This window comes from Peromyscus californicus, unplaced genomic scaffold (assembly GCF_007827085.1).
Source record: "Peromyscus californicus insignis strain IS unplaced genomic scaffold, ASM782708v3 Scaffold_6__1_contigs__length_162567912, whole genome shotgun sequence".
Classification (NCBI taxonomy): Eukaryota; Metazoa; Chordata; class Mammalia; order Rodentia; family Cricetidae; genus Peromyscus; species Peromyscus californicus.
The window spans coordinates 145,111,669-145,131,555 of record NW_026294584.1 but is presented as its reverse complement, the minus strand read 5'-3'; the positions used below and the strand labels follow the sequence as shown (position 1 = coordinate 145,131,555).

Genomic DNA, 19,887 nt, shown 5'->3' with positions numbered 1-19,887 from the left:
CAGTCTGTGGGGAAGGCTTTGCCCTGGAGGAGATGGGAATGGGGGGGGGCGTTGGGGGGAAGGTAAGGGGGACGGGAGGGGGGAGAACAAGGGAATCCGTGACCGATATGTAGAACTGAATTGTATTGCAAAATAAATTAAAATAAATTAAAAAAAAAAAAAAAAAAGTCCTTCAAATGTTGTATCAGAAAACACTAGAAAACTAACATGTCAATAAACAATGGGCCATAATCAAAACAGAAAATTGTTCTCTGTCTTCATTAAAGCCCTTGAATTAAGAATGTGAGAATTTCTGTGGTTTTCATACAACCAGAGAATATTGCCAAGTGCTAAGAGACTACACCTTCAGAATACATCTCTTACTACCTTAGGGGAGAAATATCCACCTGGTGACACTACAGAATGTCACATCATCTGTAGGACATTATCTTGTTAGGTTTTTTTTCTCAGATAATCTCTATACCTGTTCAAAATGAACCATCATGCACTTTGATATGCAGAGCACAGGAAAGTGATCCACACTGGATGATGGATTAGCTAAACTTACAGTCACATGTCCCTACCTGCTTTACCTCATCCAAATAATCTTCAAATTTGTAAAAATCCCACAGACACTAGGCAATTATGAAAGCCTGATAGGTTGTCAGATGTCAAAAGGCAGTTATGCACATTTACTGTTTTGGGCTGCCCAAAGTCAGGTGACTTCAATGGGCAACAGAAAAGAGAACAGGGTGACAGAATGAAGAAGCATTGGTATCAAAGGAAGAGGCATTTCACACAATATCTAGAAATCACGTTTTGTTTTTCCCAACAAGTTTTCTTTGTATAACAGCACTACCTGTCCTGGAACAACACTTTGTAGAGGTACCGGGTCTCAAAATCTCAGAGATGCATCTGTGTCAGCCTCCAAGTGCTGGGATTCAAGGTGTTTGACACCACACTTGGTTATCCACTAACCAATTGTTTTAAAAATGAAAGTATGCTAGTGAAGACTAGAGTGAAGCTGTCTTTGGGGTTCACATCTGTACTCCTCATGTGGAAGTCATGGGGGAAGAATAGCAAGTCAAGCAAGGAGGCCAAATCACAAACACGCTAATGAACATAGTAAGCATTAGTTTGAATTGGAAGTCAAGGGATGCATCAGAAAAGTAAAAGGCCTAAAAATGATACTGAGATGTGTATCAGTGGGTGGTATTGATCTTAAAATCATCAACAAGTCAGATTAGAAAAAACTGAAGCACTCCATATCAGAACATGAGATTCTCCACATTGAAAATCAATCAGAAAAAGCACTTCTGTGGAATGTTTGAAGAGGATGTCAGACCACGTTGTTCAAGGTTTAGTCAATCAATACTCCATGTCATTGCTTAAGAATAATTAATGGAGAGAACCATACTAAAACATAATCTAATTCAATATTATCAACACAGCATTTATAAGGTTACAGTGAAGATGTTAGCCAGGAACCACGCATTCGTGCATCATGGGACAACTGGGTGCACATGGATTACCTGGTCCTAGAGTTTCATGGGCTCCCTATTGCCACTTTCCTTTCTCTAACACGGACGATGTGAAGAATAGAATACTCAGTAATATAGTTCTACAATATCATGAACCAGTTCTGAGAATTCTGGAATGCCTTTCTGGGGCCAAACAGGCTGTCAGTTTTGTGGGTCTACGTTACTATGCATTCCTGCTTTGTGTCCTAACTTCATGCTGAACTGAACAAAACAATCAGCTAAATGTTATATATGTGGTAACACATTCATATAATGCCATGAATGGACTTTATCACTTCACAGCAGAGAGACTACCCATCTATAGCCTCAATGACAAGAAGAGTATGGACAAAAGGATGTATAGAAGAAACTCCCCCCACAATCACATTTCAGAGGATCAGAGTCACAGTTCTATAAAACTAGAGCTTAAACAATAAGAGAACTTCATTTCTAATATCTGAACTTTGTCTGATCACTTCAACATTGTTGTCCAAATTTGATATTGTACCAAATAGAACTGAGACATTGATAACCTCCTCCACACTGCATCCTGCTAGGCTAAAATCCCAAAGGAAAGTCAAGGATGCGAGGTATCCTGCCCTGTCAGGGAAGGTCACCTGTAAGGATCTGAAAGGTGCCTTTGTTTTACCTTTCTTATAAAGACTGTGGCCTTGCTTCCTCCAGCACACACTTGGGAGCAACTCCAGAGCCTCTTCCAAGATGCTGGTGGTCCTGCTCACAGCAGCGTTATTGGCCCTGAGCTCTGTTCAGAGCTCAAATGCAGGTATAAAGTAGGAGAGAGGGTAGTAGAGAGACATAGGATTTGGGCGACACACTGAAGTTCAGGACTGGGAAGAATGGGGGGAAATGACATGCAACTGAGGCAAAGAAATATGGGAACAAATATTAGGACATTTATATCATCATTTTGCTTGTAGATTTTGGGTTTAAATAAAGCAAAATTTAAGAAAATATTTTTGCAACAAAATAACATAAGTGGATTTGTGAAAAGATGTTTTTGTTGGTGGATGATGTATGGCAATAAGTTACAGTTGACAGAGAGAAACTCAGTACTCAAGGTGTTAGAGAAGCAGTTAGTGAATGATGCTAGGCTTGGTATACAGAGGATAGAGAAAAATGAAAGAAGTAAATACGTATTAGGCATATCTTTGAGAAACAGAAGTAGGAAAATACAATAAATTTGAAACTCTGTTTACAAATAACTAGAAATTTCAGGAAATAATTTCTTTTAAAAATCATTTCTGTGTATGTCTTTGCGTGCACCACTGTGTGTGTATGTATGTGTATGTATGTGTGTGTATGTACATATGTGTGTGTACACACACACACACACAAATAGTGAGAGAGAGAGGCAGAGACAGAGTTAGACAGAGATGGGGACAGAGAGACAGAGAGAGAAAGTGAGAGGATTTGAATGCTTATTCACATTCCTGCCTGAGGACAACCTTTTAGCACCAAGCTATCTTTTTATAGCTTGTGGCTCCAGGAACTGAATTCAAGTCAACAGGCAAGCACTTTTTTCCTCACTGAGATATCTGGCTGGACCCATTTCTCTATTGTAATGACACACATGCAATGTTCATTGTTCTATACATGGTTTTTAAAGCAATGTTTGTTCTTATTTCCATGCGGGAAATGCCTAGGGATATACCCTGTAAGAAATGAACGTCATAAAAACAAAACATAAGACTGTGAACACATTACCGTGAAATTCCCCTAATGTAAAGGAGACAGACAGTAAGGATGGACACAGCTAATGAGGAACAAAGTAATGGTTGCTGCTGCCATGGAGACTATCCTGGCAACATTATCAGCAACATTATGCAAGATTAAATTCTGCATAGTGGATGTGAAGTGGTAGTTTAAAGTCATGTTTATTGAGCATCCAGAAAATGTCATGAGTAAATTTTCATTTATTTTGTGCTTCTTTTCTAGCAATCATCTATGGAAACCCTTCTTCGCAGCTCCTAGGTAAAACCAGATTCTTCCTCTATTGACATTCTATGTATCCTTTATTCTGTAACTATTCAGTTCTTTAATATCTCATTAACATTTTGTTATTCTATGAAAGGAATGATTGACAGCTTCCCCTGAGATATATGGGAAGACTTCCCAACAATGCTTCTAGGAACTGGAGCAGGGCTGTACAATGGAAGAGTAGGAAGCCAGGTTTTTATAACAGGAACATTTTGTCTATTCCACAGATGGAAGTAATGGCTTGCATATGATGAACACATTCGAGGTCCTAATTTAAAATCACCAATAGCACTATAGGTTGTTTGTAGAATTCTTCTTTCACCAGTGACTCCAAGGAGAATTATATGATCAATCAGAAGATATGCAATCACACAGATCCAATGCTCTCCACTATAAAAATTTATTTTTCTCTGTTCTATATGCACAGTTAAATAATACATACAAAAACACTGCAAGAAAATTGAATGGAACATCTTCCCATTGCTATCCTACATTTCTTTCTTGTTCTCCACATGGTTATAGGACTCTAAACATCATGAGATATTTAAGAATAGAGCATTGCTCTCACAATTTTGCTACTCTGCCAACTTCTAAATAATAACATTAAAAAATTCTTCCCCTTTCTTCGTGTCTGAGAAATATAAAGAACACAAAGTCATCTTTAATGCACCGATTTTGAGAACAAATATATGTCAGAAGAGTGGAGACATAAGGAAGTTCATATGATAAATGTGAAAAATAATCTTAAAGGAGAATCAGGGACATAATATTGTGAGGGTGTTATCAGAGAAAGAGAAGGTATAAACTCATTCTACATTGATCTGTACCCAAACAGAGGGAGAACAGCAAAACCAAGGCCATGGTCAACAGCATCAGAGACCCCCTCCTGGAGAATTCCCCCCAGGACCTTCTGCCTCTGAGGAAGATGATGGTGAAAATGCTGATGACAGTGAAGAACAGGGAAATGCACCAGAGGAACCACCACAAGAAGGAGACAATAACCAGCAACCTCGCCCTCCTAGACCTGGAAACCAGCAAGGCCCACCCCAGCAGGGAGGACAGCAGCAGAATAAACCTCCTAGACCTGGAAACCAGCAAGGCCCACCCCAGCAGGGAGGACAGCAGCAGAACCAGCAAGGCCAACCCCAGCAGGGAGGACAGCAGCAGAACCAGCAAGGCCCACCCCAGCAGGGAGGACAGCAGCAGAATAAACCTCCTAGACCTGGAAACCAGCAAGGCCCACCCCAGCAGGGAGGACAGCAGCAGAACCAGCAAGGCCCACCCCAGCAGGGAGGACAGCAGCAGAACCAGCAAGGCCCACCCCAGCAGGGAGGACAGCAGCAGAACCAGCAAGGCCCACCCCAGCAGGGAGGACAGCAGCAGAACCAGCAAGGCCCACCCCAGCAGGGAGGACAGCAACAGCATAAACCTCCTAGACCTGGAAACCAGCAAGGCCCACCCCAGCAGGGAGGACAGCAACAAAATCGCCCTCCTAGACCTGGAAATGAACAAGAACCACCCCAGCAGGAAAGTGAGGAACAGCAAAGTTCCCCGTAGACATTTTCTGCATAACCACAAAGTTCCTCATCAGGACAAAGGTAATCTGATAGTTTATCCTTCACACCAGTCCCCAAATGCCATGGATCATCACAGTCCTCCTAAAGAATTAGATCACATATACATCCAAAATTTAAATGGACTCTAAACCCTAGAATTCTTTGATGGATGTGATTTACCTTCACTCTCCATCAAAGTCTTAACTCTACCAGAATTAGAAAGCCAAAAAACTAAGAAGTATCTCAGAATATATTGATACTGCATGTTGTGTCTTTCTTCTTGGTGACCTTATTTATTTACTTGTTTGTTTGTTTGTTTATTTATTTTAGGTGAACTGGAAGACTTACCTTTAGTGTCTTTTCAATGCAACAATGATGTTGTAAGTTTACCTTCAACTCTCTAATAAAATATTTAGCATGCAATTACTGTTTGCTGTTTCTTATTCTGAGTATGAGTGAGTGAAATCTGGTGCTTGTTGCCAAATGTGAAGATAGAACCATTCCCTTTAGTTACTTCCAGAAAGTGGCCCTCTTTCTCCCTTACAAATGGGCAAACTATCACTTGAGAGATCCCCTCTTTTCCATCCATGGAATTCTGCCTACAGCTTTGCTGTATGTCCCAGATGCCTGCAATGTTAGCAGGAGACTTCATGATAGACACGGATTTCAAGATTAAACTGTATAAACAGATTGAACTACATAAAATGCCCTTAATTAGTCACGTGCATGGTTTGACCAGTAGGCTAAGGAACATTTGTCTAGGAGTAACTGAAAAAGATAGTCTTTGGCCAGGTGGTGGTGGCGGCGCACAACTTTAATCCCAGCACTCGGGAGACAGAGGCAGGCTGATCTCTGTGAGTTCGAGGCCAGCCTGGTCTACAAAGTGAGTTCCAGGAAAGGCACAAAATTACACGTTGAAACCCTGTCTTGGAAAAGAAATAATAAAAAAAAAAAAGGTAGTCTTTATTTCTCTCAGTTCACAATTGACAAGTGAGGAAGTTCCTGTTCCTACAGCTAGTATTCTTTTAGGCATTCAAGTATCAACTAGCTCACATTCTTCCTCTGATTTGGACTGGTCTATAATGCAATGGTGTCATTGGGACATGATGTTCATTGTTTTCATTGCCCTTATTCATTTTTTATTAATATTGTATACCTAGACCTTAGGAACAAATGAAATTTTTAAGTAGTTTAAGTAACTTTTAGAACTTGAAGCATGATCCTAACTAGTCTTATCAATAAAATACAGGAGTCAGACATTGAGCGAAAAGCTGATCTTGCCTTTAAGAGCTGAGTTTCCACTTTCACTGTGAATTAGCATTTTGAAAAGCCACAGATTAAATTATTATATGCCTATCTTCTGAATTTGGTATCATTCTAGTTATGGCCGAAGTCAATTTTCTTTATTAAGCAGTGTTCATATCATACTCTCTCTTTAAAAATCCATTTTACATACCAACCACAATTCCCCTACCACACCTTCTCCTGCTACCCTCAACCCATCGATTCCCCTTCAGCCCACCCTCATCCACTCCTTCCAAAAGATAAGGCCTCCCATAGAGAGTCAAAAAGCCTGGTACATTACATTGAGGCAGGACAAATACCCTCCCCTCTGCATCAGGATGAGCAAGGCATCCCACCATGAGGAATTGGCTCCAAAAAGCCAGCTCATCTGCCAGGGATAGATCCTGGTACCCCTGCCAGGGTTCCCTCAAACAGACCAAAAATACTATCTCCTACATGCAGAAGGCCTAGTTCAGTCTCATGCAGGCTCCCAGCTGTTGATCTAAAGTCCATGGCCTCCCACAAGCTTGGTTCATCTGTCTCCATAGGTCTCCCCATCATGATAGTAACACCTCCTTGCTCACATAATCCCTCCTCCCTCTCTTCCACTGAACTCACAGATCATGGCCTGATACTTCTTGGCTGTACACTTCTGCATCTTCCTCCATCAGTTGCTGGATGAAGACTCTGTGATGACAGTTACGATATTCATCAATCTGATTACTGGGGAAGGCCAGTTCAGGCACCCTCTCCACTATTGGTAGTAGTCTTAGCTGGGGTCATCCTTGTTGATTCCTAGGAATTTCCCTAACTCCACAATGGCTCCCTCTATCAAGATATATTTCTGTTGCTATACTACAATGACCCTCCCCCAGCTTGACCATACATTTCCCTCATGATCTCATCCCCCATCTCCTCTCCTCTACCACTTCCCTCCCCCCACCTCCAGTTTTCCCAGGAAACCTCATCATTTTCACCTTCCTGGAGCGATCCATGTGTGCCTCTTAGGGTCCTATTTGTTACGTAGCTTCTCTGGATCTGTGCTTGTAGTCTGAGTATACTTTGCTTTACATCTAGTATCCACTTATGAGTGATCACACATCATGGTTGCATTTCTAAGTCTGGTTTAGCTCACTCAGGATGATTATTTCTAAATCCATCCTTTGTCTGCAAATTTCTGGATGTCATTTTTTTTGCACCTGAGTAGTACTCCATTATGTAAATGCACCACATTATCTTTATCCATTCTTCAGCTGATGGAAATCTAGGTTATTTCCAGGTTCTGGCTATTCTGAATAGTCTGCTATGAACTTATTTGAGCAAGTGTCCTTGTAGTATGATTGAGTATCCTTTGGGTATATGCCCAAGAGTGATATGGTTGGGTCTTGAGGTAGATTGATTCCCGGTGTGCCAAGAAATAGCCATACTAATTTCCAAAGTGGCTGTATGAGTTTGCACTCCCACCAGCAGTGGAGGAGTGTTCTCTGAACTCCACAGCCTCTCCAACATAAGCTGCCCTCAGTTTTTTGTTTTTCTTTTATTTTTTAATTTTTTTGAAAAAAATTTATAATTAATTTAATTTTACATATCAACCACAGATTCCCCTGTCCTCCGTCCTCTCACCCCTCAGTCTTCTCCCCCAATCCACACTCCATTCCCACCTCCTTCAGGACAAGGTCTCCCCAGCCTGGTAGATTCAATTGAGGCAGGTCTAGTCCACTCCTCCCTACACCAATGCTGAGCAAATTGTCTCAGCATAGGCCCTAGGTTCCAAAAAGCTGACTCCTAAACAGTGCAAGCTAATCAACTGTCTCATTTATACAGAGGGCCTGGTCCAGTTCCATTGGGACTCCTCAGCTATTGGTTCACACTTTATCTCTATCCACTAGTTTAGCTATTTGTCCCTGTGCTTTTTCCAATCATGGTCTCAATATCTCTTGCTTATATAATTCCTCCTCTCTCTTGCTTATTGGAATCCTGGAGCTCCACCTGGGGCTTGGCCGAGGATCTCTGCATCTGCTTCCATCAGTCACTGGATGAGAGTCTATTTTATTTTTTTATCTTAGCCCTTCTGACAGGTGTAAGATGGTATCTTAGAGTGTTTTTATTTGCATTTTCATGATATCTAAGGATTATGAGCAATTCCTTAAATGTCTTTCAGCCATTTGAGATTCATCTGTTGAGTTTTTCCTGTTTAGCTCTGTACCCCATTTTTTAGTTGATTTTTGGTATTTTTATGTCTACCTTCTTGAGTTCTTAATATACTTTGAAGATCAGCCCTCTGTCAGATGTGGGGTTGGTTAAGACCTTTTGACATTTGAAGGCTGTCACCCTTTTGTCTTAATGACCATATCATCTGCCTTACAGAAGTTTCTTAGTTTCAGGAGATCCCATTTATTAATTGTTGGCCTCAAAATCTGTGCTACTGCTATTATATTTAGGAAGTGGTCTCCTGGGCCAATGCCTTTGAGCCTACTTCCCACTTTTTCTTCTATTACATTCAGGGTAACTGGATTATGTTGAGGTCTTTGATCCACTTGTACTTGAGTTTTGGGCATGGCAATAGTTATGGTTCTATTTGCAATCCTCTATATGTTGACATCCAGTTATGCCAGCACAATTTGTTGAAGACACTTTCATTTTCATTGTACAGTTTTGGCACTTTGTCAAAAATTAGGTACTCCTAGGTGTGTGGATTAATGTGAGGGTCTTCAATTCTATTCATTGGTCCACATGTCTGTTTTTATTACTATAGGTCTACAGTAGAGCTTGAAATCAGGGATGGTGATTCCTCTGGAAGTTCCTTTATTGCAAAGGATTGTTTTAGCTATCCTGGTTTTCTTTTTCCATATGAAGTTGAATGTTGTACTTTTGAGGTATGTAAATATTTATGCTGGGATTTTGATGGGATTGCTATGGGTAGCTTGCCATTTTTATTATCTTGATCCTATCTGTCCATGTGCATGGGAGATCCTCCCATTTTCCTCAATTTCTTTCTTCAAAGGCATAAAGGTCTTGTCATACAGGTGTTTCACACATTTGGTTAGAATTACTCCAAGATATTTTGTATTACTTGTGGTTGTTTTAAGGGTTGATGTTTCTCTGATTTCTTTCTCTTCTCAGTTATCTTTAGGGCTACTGATTTTTTTATTTAATCTTGAATCCTGCCTCATTACTGATGTCGTTTATCAGTTGTAGAAGGAGTTTCCTGGTAGACTTTTGGGGATCACTCGTGTATACAATCATATTACCTGCAAATAGCAAAAGTTTGATTTCTCCCTTTCAAAATTTTATCTACTGTACCTCTTTTTGTTGTTTAATTACTCTAGCTAGAACTTTGAGTACTGTATTCTATAGATTTGGAAAGAGTGGACAGCCTTGTCTTGTTACTAACTTTAGTGGAATCATTTTCGGTTTCTGTCTATTTAACTTGATGTTGGCTGTCAGCTTGCGATGACATTGCATTTATTATATTTAAGTATGTTCCTTGTATCCCTGATCTCTATAGGAACTTCATCAGGAAGCAGTGTAGGATTTTGTCAAAGGCTTTGTCAGCATCTAATGAAATGATCATATGGTTTTGTTCCTTCAGTCTGTTTATATGGTGGATTACATTGACAGATTTTCCTATGTTGAACCATCCCTGTATCCTGGATGAAGCCTACTTGATTGTGTTGGATGATTTTTTGTCGTTGTTGTTATAATCACAGATTCGGTTTTTCCAGTATTTTATTGAGTATTTTTCATCAAAGTTCATGAAGGAGATTGGACTGTAATTCTCTTTCTTGGTTGCATCTTTGTCAATTTCGATATCAGTGTCACTGTCCACTCATAAAAAGAGTTTGGCAATGTTCCTTTGTTTTCTATTTTGTGGAACAATTTGAGGAGCAATGGTATTGGATCTTTTTTGAAATCTGGTAGAATTCTGCACTGAAACCATTTGGCACTGAGTGTTTTATTGCTGTTACTGTTTTGGTTTTGAGACTTTTATGACTGCTTCTAATCACTATAGGAGATATTAGTATATTTAAATTGTTTATCTGATCTTGATTTAATTTTGGCATGTGATACTTACTCAGAAAATTGTCCATTTCTTTTAAATTTTCCAATTTTGTGGAGTACAAGTTTTAAAAGTATGACATAATAATTCTCTGGATTTGCTCAGTATCTGATTTTATGTCCTACTTTTCATTTCTGATTTTATACATTTGGAAATTTTCTCTATGCCTTTTGGATAAGGGTATGTCTATCCTCTTGATTTTCTCAAAGAACCAACTCTTTGTTTCATTGATCCTTTGTATTGTTCCCTTATTTTTTCAATATTATTGACTCAAGCCCTCATTTTGATTATTTCCAGTTGTCTACTCCCTCTGAGTGAGTTTGCTTCTTTTTGTTCTAGAGCTTTCATGTGTGAAATTTCTCCAATTCTTTATGTAAGCACTTAATGCTTTGAACTTTCCTCTTAGTACTGTTTCATAGTGTCCTATAAGTTTGGGAATGTTGGGCATTCATATTCAATGAATTCCAGCAAGTCTTTGATTTCTTCCTTGATCCAGTGGTGATTCAGTTGAGCATTATTCAGTTTCCATGAGTTTGTAGGCTTTCTGCAGTTTTTGTGTTGTTGTTGAATTCTACCTTTAAGCAATGGTGATCCAATAAGATAAAAGAGTTTATTACTTTTCTTTCTTTCTTTTTTTTTTTTTTTTTGCACATGTTGGATTTGCTTAGAGACTGTGTGTGTGGTCAGTTATAGAGAAGGTTCCATGATGTGCTGAAAAGAATGTATATTCTTTTTTGTTTGGGAGAAATGTTTTGTATATATATGTTAAGTCCATTTGAGTCATAATATCTGTTAGTTCCCTTATTTCTCTGTTCAGTTTCTGTCTGGCAGACCGATCCATTGTTGAGAGCAGGGTGTTGAATGAAACCACTATGAGTGTGTGGTTTGATGTGTGATTAAAGCTTAGTAATGTTTCTTTTACAAATGTGGGTACCCTTGTATTTGGGGTATAAATTTCTGAACTGAGACTTCATCTTGATGGATTTTTTTCATGTGATGAATATGAAATGCCATTCTTCATCTCTTTTGATTCATTAAATTTGAAGTCTATATTGTTAGGCATTTGGATGTCTATACTACCGTGATTCTTGGATCCATTCACTGGACAATCTCTTCCTAATCCTTTACTTTGAGGTAATGTTTGTCTTTGAGGTGGACATGTGTTTCCTGTATGCAGCAGAGGGATGGATCCTGTTTCTTTTAGCCTGTGTCTTGTTTTACTCAAATTGAGCACATTGATATGGAGATAAATTAATGACCAGTGATTGTTACTTCCTGTTATCTTTGGTAGTGTGTGTGCTGGGGATTTCTTTCTGTATGCTGTGAATGTTTTGCTCTGATTGATTGATAAATAAAATGCTGATTGGCCAGTAGCCAGGCAGGCATTATAGTATAGTCAAAATAAGCAGAGAGTAGAATTCTGGGAAGTGGAAGGCTGAGTCAGGAGATGCAGCCAGCCACTGTCTCCATGAGAAGCAAGATGTGAAGGCAGAACTGGGATAAGTTACCAATCCACATGGCTAAACATAAATAAGAATTATGAGTTAATTTAAGTGTAAAATCTGGCTAGATCTGAGAGGCTGCTAGCCTGGTGGGACCAGGAAAAGTTCTGGCTACTTGTGTGTGTGTGTGTGTGTGTGTGTGTGTGTGTGTGTGTGTGTGTGTGTGTGTTTCGCTATTTTGAGATTTGTTTTTGTGAGCTTATCTATTGCCTATGTTTTCCTTCATTCAGCTGTCTTCCATGTGTTAGAGTTTTCTTTCTAGTCCTTTTTCTAGCATTGAATTTGTGGACAGATATTGTTTAAATCCAATTTTCTCAAAGAATATCTAGATTCCTCATCTGTGGTGATAAAAAGTTTTCCTGTGTGTAGTAGTGTGGGATGGCATCTGTGGTCCTTTAGTATTTGCAAAACATCTCTCTATGACCTTCTAGCTTCCAAAGTCTCCAGATAGAAATTGGGTATAATTCAGATAGGTCTGCCATTTATATGTTAATTGTCATTTTTTACTTGCAGCTCTTAATATTCTTTCTGTATTCTGTTTGCTTTGTGTTTTCATTGTTATTTGAATAGGTTACTTTTGACTGTTGTTGTTGTCAAAGTCTATTTGGTGCTGTAAGCTTCTTGTACCTTCATAGCCATGTTGATCTTTAGGTTGGGAGAATTTTCTTGTATGATTTTGTGGAATATATTTGCTATGACTTTGAACTGGAGTCCTTCTCCTTTCTCTATCCCTATTATTCTTATGTTTGGTCTTTTCATGGTGTCCCATATTTCCTGTATGTATTGTGTTAAGAATTTGTTGGATTTAACATTTTCTATGACCAATGAATGCATTTCCTATATCCTATCTTCAGTGCCTGAGATTCTCTCATCCATTGCTTGCATTGTGTTGGTTAATGCTTGCATCTGTAGTTCCTGTTCATTTATCCTTATTTTCCATTTACAGAATTCCTTTACTTTCTGTTTTCGTTATTGTCTCAATTTCAATTTTCATGTCTTGAACTGTTTCCTTCTTCTCTTGGCTTGTTTTTTCTTGTCTTTCTTTAAGGCATTTATTGATTTCTTCCATTTTATGTTTGTCTTTTCCTTGATTTCTTAAAGGAAATTTCTCATTTCCTCTTTAAGATGTTCTAACATATTCATAAAGTTATCTTTAAGGTCATTTTCTTCTGTTCTATCTGCATTGTGATTTTTCAGTCTTACTATTGTTGACCCATTAGGTTCTGGTGGTGCCTTATTTACTCTTTATTTTGTTGAATATATTCTTACAGTGAAGTTTATCTATCCATGTTTGGGATAATTATAGTTAATGGTGTTGATCCCTGTGAAGCCTACATTGGATGGATCAGATCATATGTTCCTTTATTATCTGTTTTCTTTATTCTTTTGAACTGGATGGCCAAGAGTTGTGGTCATTGGTTGGTTACCTGGTCAAGTAGGGTTGTCTCAGCTGAGGTTTGTATGTGTTAAGTGCCTCACTCTAGCTTATTGTCCAGTTCTTCTGGCTGGAGTGGGCTTTATTTGTGTCTATGTTGTGTATTCTTCCAACTGGTGTGAGTGGCACTTGTGCCTATAGGTTCTGGTGATGTTGCTGAAGAGGGCTGTTCCTGGGGATGATGCAGAGATAGGTGGGATTGGGCTACAAAGTGGGTCTGTTCTTCCAAATGGTGTAGGTGGTGCCTGTGCCTCTACAGTCTGCTGCTGGCCTACTGTTGAGGGCTGCACCAGAGAGGTAGAATTCCATCAGAGTTGGGTGCAGGGCCCAGACCCCATGCTGAGGCTATTCTTCCAAATGGTGCTTGTACCTCTAAGGGCAGCTCATGTTTCAGGGGATAGTTGGCCAGGGGGAGGATGATGGCTTCAGTGGGTTTTGGGAACAGAGTGGATCTTGTAAGATACAGAGTCCATTGGATGGTGGCTGAGGTAGAGTAGCCTGCCTGATGGTCACTTATCTGCTGACTGGCTGCTGTGCCTGAGACAGGTGGGGGAGGGGCACAGGATGTGCCCTGGGGCTTAGAGCCTAAAGATTGAAGCAGTTTATCTGGAAGACCAGTCTTTCACCTGTTCTTCCACTTGGTGTAGGAGCTGATGATGTTATGGGAGATGGTTCGCCCAGGGAAAAATGAAAGGTTCTCTGGGTTTGGGTGTCAGAGTGGGTCTTGTAAGTTACTGAGTTCAGTGTGTGTGGCCAGTGGTAGAACTGCTTGCAAACATGTCTCTTAACTGCTGGCAGGCTGCTGTGACTCGGTTTTGTGATTTTTAGCACATAAAGTCAGAATCCACTGTTCTCTGTAGCCGGTTTAGTAATAAAAATCAGTCAGCATGTGTTTGCTACTTTTCTTGTGGTGGTCAAGTACCTGACTGAAAGCAACGGGAGGGTGGCATGTTGCACCCTGTGTCCCATTCATAATGTGCAATATGATCACGTAAGTTCAGCACTCATTAGGTCTGACACTTTTCAAGATTCATTTCTGTAATTTTATGTGAGTTGGTTTTGCCTTGTGCATGACTGTGTACCACACATGTGTAGTACCTATGGAGGACAGAAGTGAATTCCTAGGAATTACAGTTATAAATACTTGTTAGTACTTATATGGGTGCTCAAAACCAAACCCAGATCCTCTGGAAGGGAAACAAATAGTCTTAACTGCAGATCCATCTCTGTAACCCCAAGGAAATACTGACTTTTAACCTTGGTTTCTCTATTATGGGGAGTATTTTACACTTACAAAAATCATATAAAATTTTATCATAATTAAAATATTTTCCTTAGTTTCTAAGGCCTTAGCATAACTTGTTGTCTTCAAAAAAGCCTACATATATGTTTTTATCACACTGTAACCATTTTAGAGGGTTTTTCAGTATGAATCTCTCTTTACTGCTTATCTCTAATGGTTTTTGTCTTTATCTTCAAAAAAAAGAAAAAAGGAAAGAAAGAAATGAAAAAAAATGCTGTGTAACTTAGATCATGGCAGACTGGCGCTGGCTCCTTCCCACTCAGTTCCCTGAGAGTCTAATCTCATGGAGGAGGCATACTTACTACCAGCTCAGGGAGCCATGTTTGCTGCTCCAACTCTGGGAACTTTCTAGGTCCATGCCACCACCTGAGTAGTGTCCTCCTGGCTGCTCCTGAACACCATAGAAGTGTTTGGTAGTAAGACCTCTGAAAAGAGTCCAGCAACTTTTGTTGCTAATGCTGAATCAGGAAGCCATCTCTTAAAGGAGCAGCACCTCTGCTCCCTGCAGCAAACAGAACCCACCAGAGAAAATACTGTTACCAAGAAGCTGGGCTTGACTCTGTTCTTGTGTGTTTGGAATCCTCTGATAAACTTTGTCAGGTTTTGTAGAAATTTCAGCCACAGGTTGGAAAGCCAGACATGATCAGATGCTTCTCTCCCACACAGCTGTTCCCAAGTACTCAGCAGCCACTTCCCAAATAATTGACTCAGAGGCTTAATATTACTTATAAACGCTTGATGAAAGTCAAGCTTATTACTAGCTAACTCTTACATGTAAATATGTGCACATCTCTGTTTATACTTTGCTATCTGGTCATACATATATTAGCATGGCATGTTCACTCCTGCTTCCTCTGCATCTGTTGGTGACTCCGCATTTCCTCATCCCTTCATTCTCTGTTTAGCTTTTCTTCCTATTTATTCCTGTTCAGCTATTGGTCAGTCAGCTTGTTTACTAAACTAATCGTGGTGACATATATTCACCTGGTGTACAGAAGGATTATTCCATACCACAAAATTTCAAATATGCTTGCATTAGATTTTGTGATTTGAAATTAAGTATTTTGGGGAGAAAAATATTTACACTATTGCATAGAGAAATGTAATGAAAATTATAGAAAAATATCTCTCAGTTAAATACATGATACTACAAACAAATAAAAATGTTGAAACTAATGTAGTAGAACAGATTTTCTACACAACAGAAAAGAATAAATGAAAACACAAAACCTTAGAAATGTACAGGAGAAAGCAGGAAAAAGAGGCATGATTTTAAAATACTTGTGGGAAGGTAAAAAACTTAAATTATCATATTCCTCTAAAAAAATGATGGATGATGGCCTAGTATATTTGCATAGAATTTCAAGACAGTAGAGTCTTTTTAAAAAAAATATAAATGCAGACTGCTTGGTTTGAAACTGTCCTTCAGGATAAGCTTTCTCATGAGAGTGTTCATGTCAATGGGACAAGGACATGATTGGGCCTTGAGGTGGAATAAAAATAGGAGAGGGAGCATCATCAGAGAGACAACATAATACAGTCCTGAATGAAAGAGTATTTTCTCTTTGAATCCATTGAAAGAACGTCATTAGGAGAGATAACTTAGAGCGAGAGAGTAGCAGAGACAGTTGTCATCTACAGTATTTCGGGACTCCTGCAGGAACAGACTGACCCATCCATTTCCAGAGAGATAAAGAGGGTTTTCATGGGATGATTGAAAGTTCTGCTCCTCTTGATTTACCAGGGCTTGGTTTACATGTCACAATTCACAAGGAGGAAGCACTTGGAGATCGATCATTTCATTGAGGAGTATCTTTACCACTGGGGTCTGATTTTCTCCAACATAGAACTTAAAAGTGAATGTTATACAAGTGTGAGAACTAGAGATCTATTTCCAGAGGCCATGTAAATTTAGAAGGGGAGAGCCAGCTTCAGAAAATTTTCTGGCCTATGCATATGAGCCATGGTGTGTATCTCTTTGAGTGTGTACATGCTACAGCTCATGCTGCATACCCCATGTAAACACAACCACACAATTAGCAAGTGTATAAATTGATGTGGGTTATTTTGATCACACTCTGACACAATCAAGCCTGCCAATAAAGCTTACTTTGAATCAGAGGACAGAGCTAGCTACTAGCTGAGATATATTTGGAAAAAAGACACAAATGCATTTTTAGATCATTTCCACCTCCCCCTTGCCCCATTACGATTCCTCCTGTGTCCCCCTACACCCTCTCCAATTCTAATTTCTCATTTATTATTGTTAAAATCATTTATACATGTATGTAACTATAAACTGGCGATTCTGGTGTAGTGTGTGTGTGTGTGTGTGTGTGTGTGTGTGTGTGTGTGTGTGTGTGTATGCACAAGCGTGCGCCCATATGTCTATCTGTCTTTATGACTGTGAGTGCAGGTATCTGAGAAGGCCAGAAGATGACATTAATTCCCTTCAACCTGAAGATACAGGTGGCTGTGAGCCACTCAAAGTGGATGCTTGGAAGGTAACTCAATACTCCTAAAAGAACAGGACATGCTCTGAGCCTCTAAGACATCCCTCCAAACCCCCACCCCAAATGCAGTGTTTCAAGATCATGAAAATTGAAAGGAGTTCTAATGTTGAAATCTTGACAAACTGGCTGTCATTGCAGAGGAATTACTGTTAAGTTCTAACAGTTGGAATAGCCTCACCCTCCCTCCCCAGACCTAAATTTTATGTGAAATTTCTAATCCTCATTACCTCAGAGTATTGCTGTCTGGACATTGCCAACTGGGGCTTTAAGGGCCAAAAGAAGGTATTTTGAACATGGATGCTTTAGAGACTATCCTGACAAAATGATATCAGAAACACATGAGCAGAAGGGATACTATATGGCAAAGTAACTTTAAAGTTTTTTTCTGGAACCACACAAAGAGAACTCTTAAGAAATCATACCTGCTGACACATTAATCTATGAGACAACACATCTCTCATTTATTCTCTTGATCTGTATATGGTTATTGTGGAAGCACAGAGAATGTATATGAAGTAGTGGCAATAGAAGGTAGAGCTTGTGGATTTATCGGAGCTTTTAAGTCCAAAGCACACATTCCTGGCATGGATTAGTTAAGTCCTCTAACAACCTACAGGTCACTAACAGCCTGGGGCATGCTGCCCATCATTTAACATAACCTTTACTGAAGGCCTCCCAGGTGAGCAGTTCCATTACTTGTTTTGATTATGGGTCATGAGTTCATAGGTAACATTTTTAGGAGAGTTAACAGAATGGTCTGTGTCACCCATTGCCAACACTAAAGAGGTGGGAGGAAAGGGCAAAATGTTTGCAGCATTTCACAGAATCTTCTGTTCTGTTCTAGGACCCACCAAGTCAAGGACAAGACAGCCTTCCCCTAGAACTACCTGTTCCAGAGTACACACATGTGAATAAGTCTATGTAGCTATCCTTGTGCTCCTTATCTCTGTCTTGACTATCTTTCTTTAAAGTCTTAAACTGGTCAATGGCTCAGGAGCTCCTACAAAGAATAAAGGAGCATAACAAAAGCCTATAACTGATCTTTGCCTTCCAAAACTCCCATGGAACAAGAATGTTCTGATCCTTGTAACCACAGAAAATTTGCCAAGTGATACTGTATTCTGCTTTTAATAACGCATCCATGATGATTATGGAAAAAGCCACCAGCCATTGTTTCTCTGCTGTTTTCACATTATTTATAAAAGGCATATTACTCAACGGGGCTTCATATAATTGTCTCAGAACTTGTTCACAGAGGATCAGCATGCAAACTCATACATGCATACAATTGGACACAAGACACACACTGAATTAGCTTTCTTAGTTTAGATACAGAACTATATGATGCTCAGTGATTAACCATCAAACAAATTCCATTCAAACTTCATGTAGACACAGAAATACACACATGCACACACACACACACACACACACACACACACACACCACTCTGACCTGAGCAATTTCACAAGTATTGTATAAGGTCAATCATGAAAAGACAATTGTTCATGCTTGTTAATAAGTATGATCAAATAAGTCCTATAGAAAAACAAAATGGAAGCCAGGACATGAGATAGCAAGTCCTACAATAACAAAACAATGGCTTGTAGCATACACAATGCTGTGGCCAAGTACTGAAATTTAAAAAATTAATGAAACAAAGATTGTAATGGTCAGTAGAATTACCACGATGGTCCATCCCTATAATATGGAAAGCATCAGGAACACATCAAAGCCTGAGGATGAGGCTCCAAATGTTGAACATGTTGAAAACCAAACAAACAATTGTCTTCCAGGATTTCCATCATGATTATTTTCAAGTGTAAAAGAGAACAAAAAAAGGAGAGTACTATAGAATTGGCAAGCTGTATGCAATTTTTACATCTTGTGAGAAGATAAGTGAAATTAAATTACAAAAAATAGGATAAGAATATGTGGAGATGGAAATAAATACAGGGATGTCATATCTTTTTGGTTTTTATTTGAGTTATAAAATATGTTTGATGGTTGACATGGACAATGTGGTGCTATTTGATAGGACAGTAAATGTAAAAAGAAAAATAAACCATCCACCTGATGTCCTTGAGAGCCTGGTCCCAGGAGAAATATTTTAATATGAAAGTTATTTAAGTCCAGTTTGTGAAAATAATATCAGATCTAGAACTAGCCCAGGCATGGCAGCATGTGGCTTTAATCACCACATTCCAGAGACAGAGAGTGTCAGATATCCGAGTTCAAGGCCTGTCTGCTCTACAGAGTGTGTTCCCAGACTACACAGAAAAATCCTGCTTTGAAAAAAAAAACAAATAAAATAAATATTTCCTTATTAGAAATAAGCATATGCAGTTTAACATATTTAATTTTATTGTACATTTAATACAAATAGGTTTTACATTATATTTTACAGAATTTAAGCAAAAGAATGTCTATATATTTTTAACAGATACCTACACTATGAATATTTTGATTTCTGTATGGTGGAATGAAAGTCTCTGAAACCAAATGATACAAGGTTTCTATCCTTTTTAGAAAATTCCACTTAGATGGTAGCAGAAAAACATGGTAGTATACCTGCTCATAATTTTACTACAAGGACATATTAAGAAAAACAGCATGGTAAAGGCACAAAAACAGATGCTTAAACCAATGGAATTCATTACATGACTGAAAGGAACCCACACAGTTACAGTGACACATAATTGTTGAAAAGCTCTAAAAAAAACAGTCGTTCTAGAAA

At 39.1% G+C, this 19,887-nt stretch overlaps 1 protein-coding gene across 1 annotated transcript in view; it reads left to right on the top strand.

Moving 5' to 3' along the window:
• The first annotated feature begins 2,219 nt into the window (after positions 1 to 2,219).
• Positions 2,220 to 19,887, top strand: part of LOC128099794 (basic salivary proline-rich protein 1-like) — a 57,534-nt gene continuing 39,866 nt past the window's right edge. Inside the window, exons 1-3 of the mRNA XM_052721610.1 lie at positions 2,220 to 2,283; positions 3,456 to 3,491; positions 4,333 to 4,979. Of these exons, the coding sequence (XP_052577570.1) occupies positions 2,220 to 2,283; positions 3,456 to 3,491; positions 4,333 to 4,979 (747 nt within the window). The remainder of the gene's footprint in view (positions 2,284 to 3,455; positions 3,492 to 4,332; positions 4,980 to 19,887) is intronic.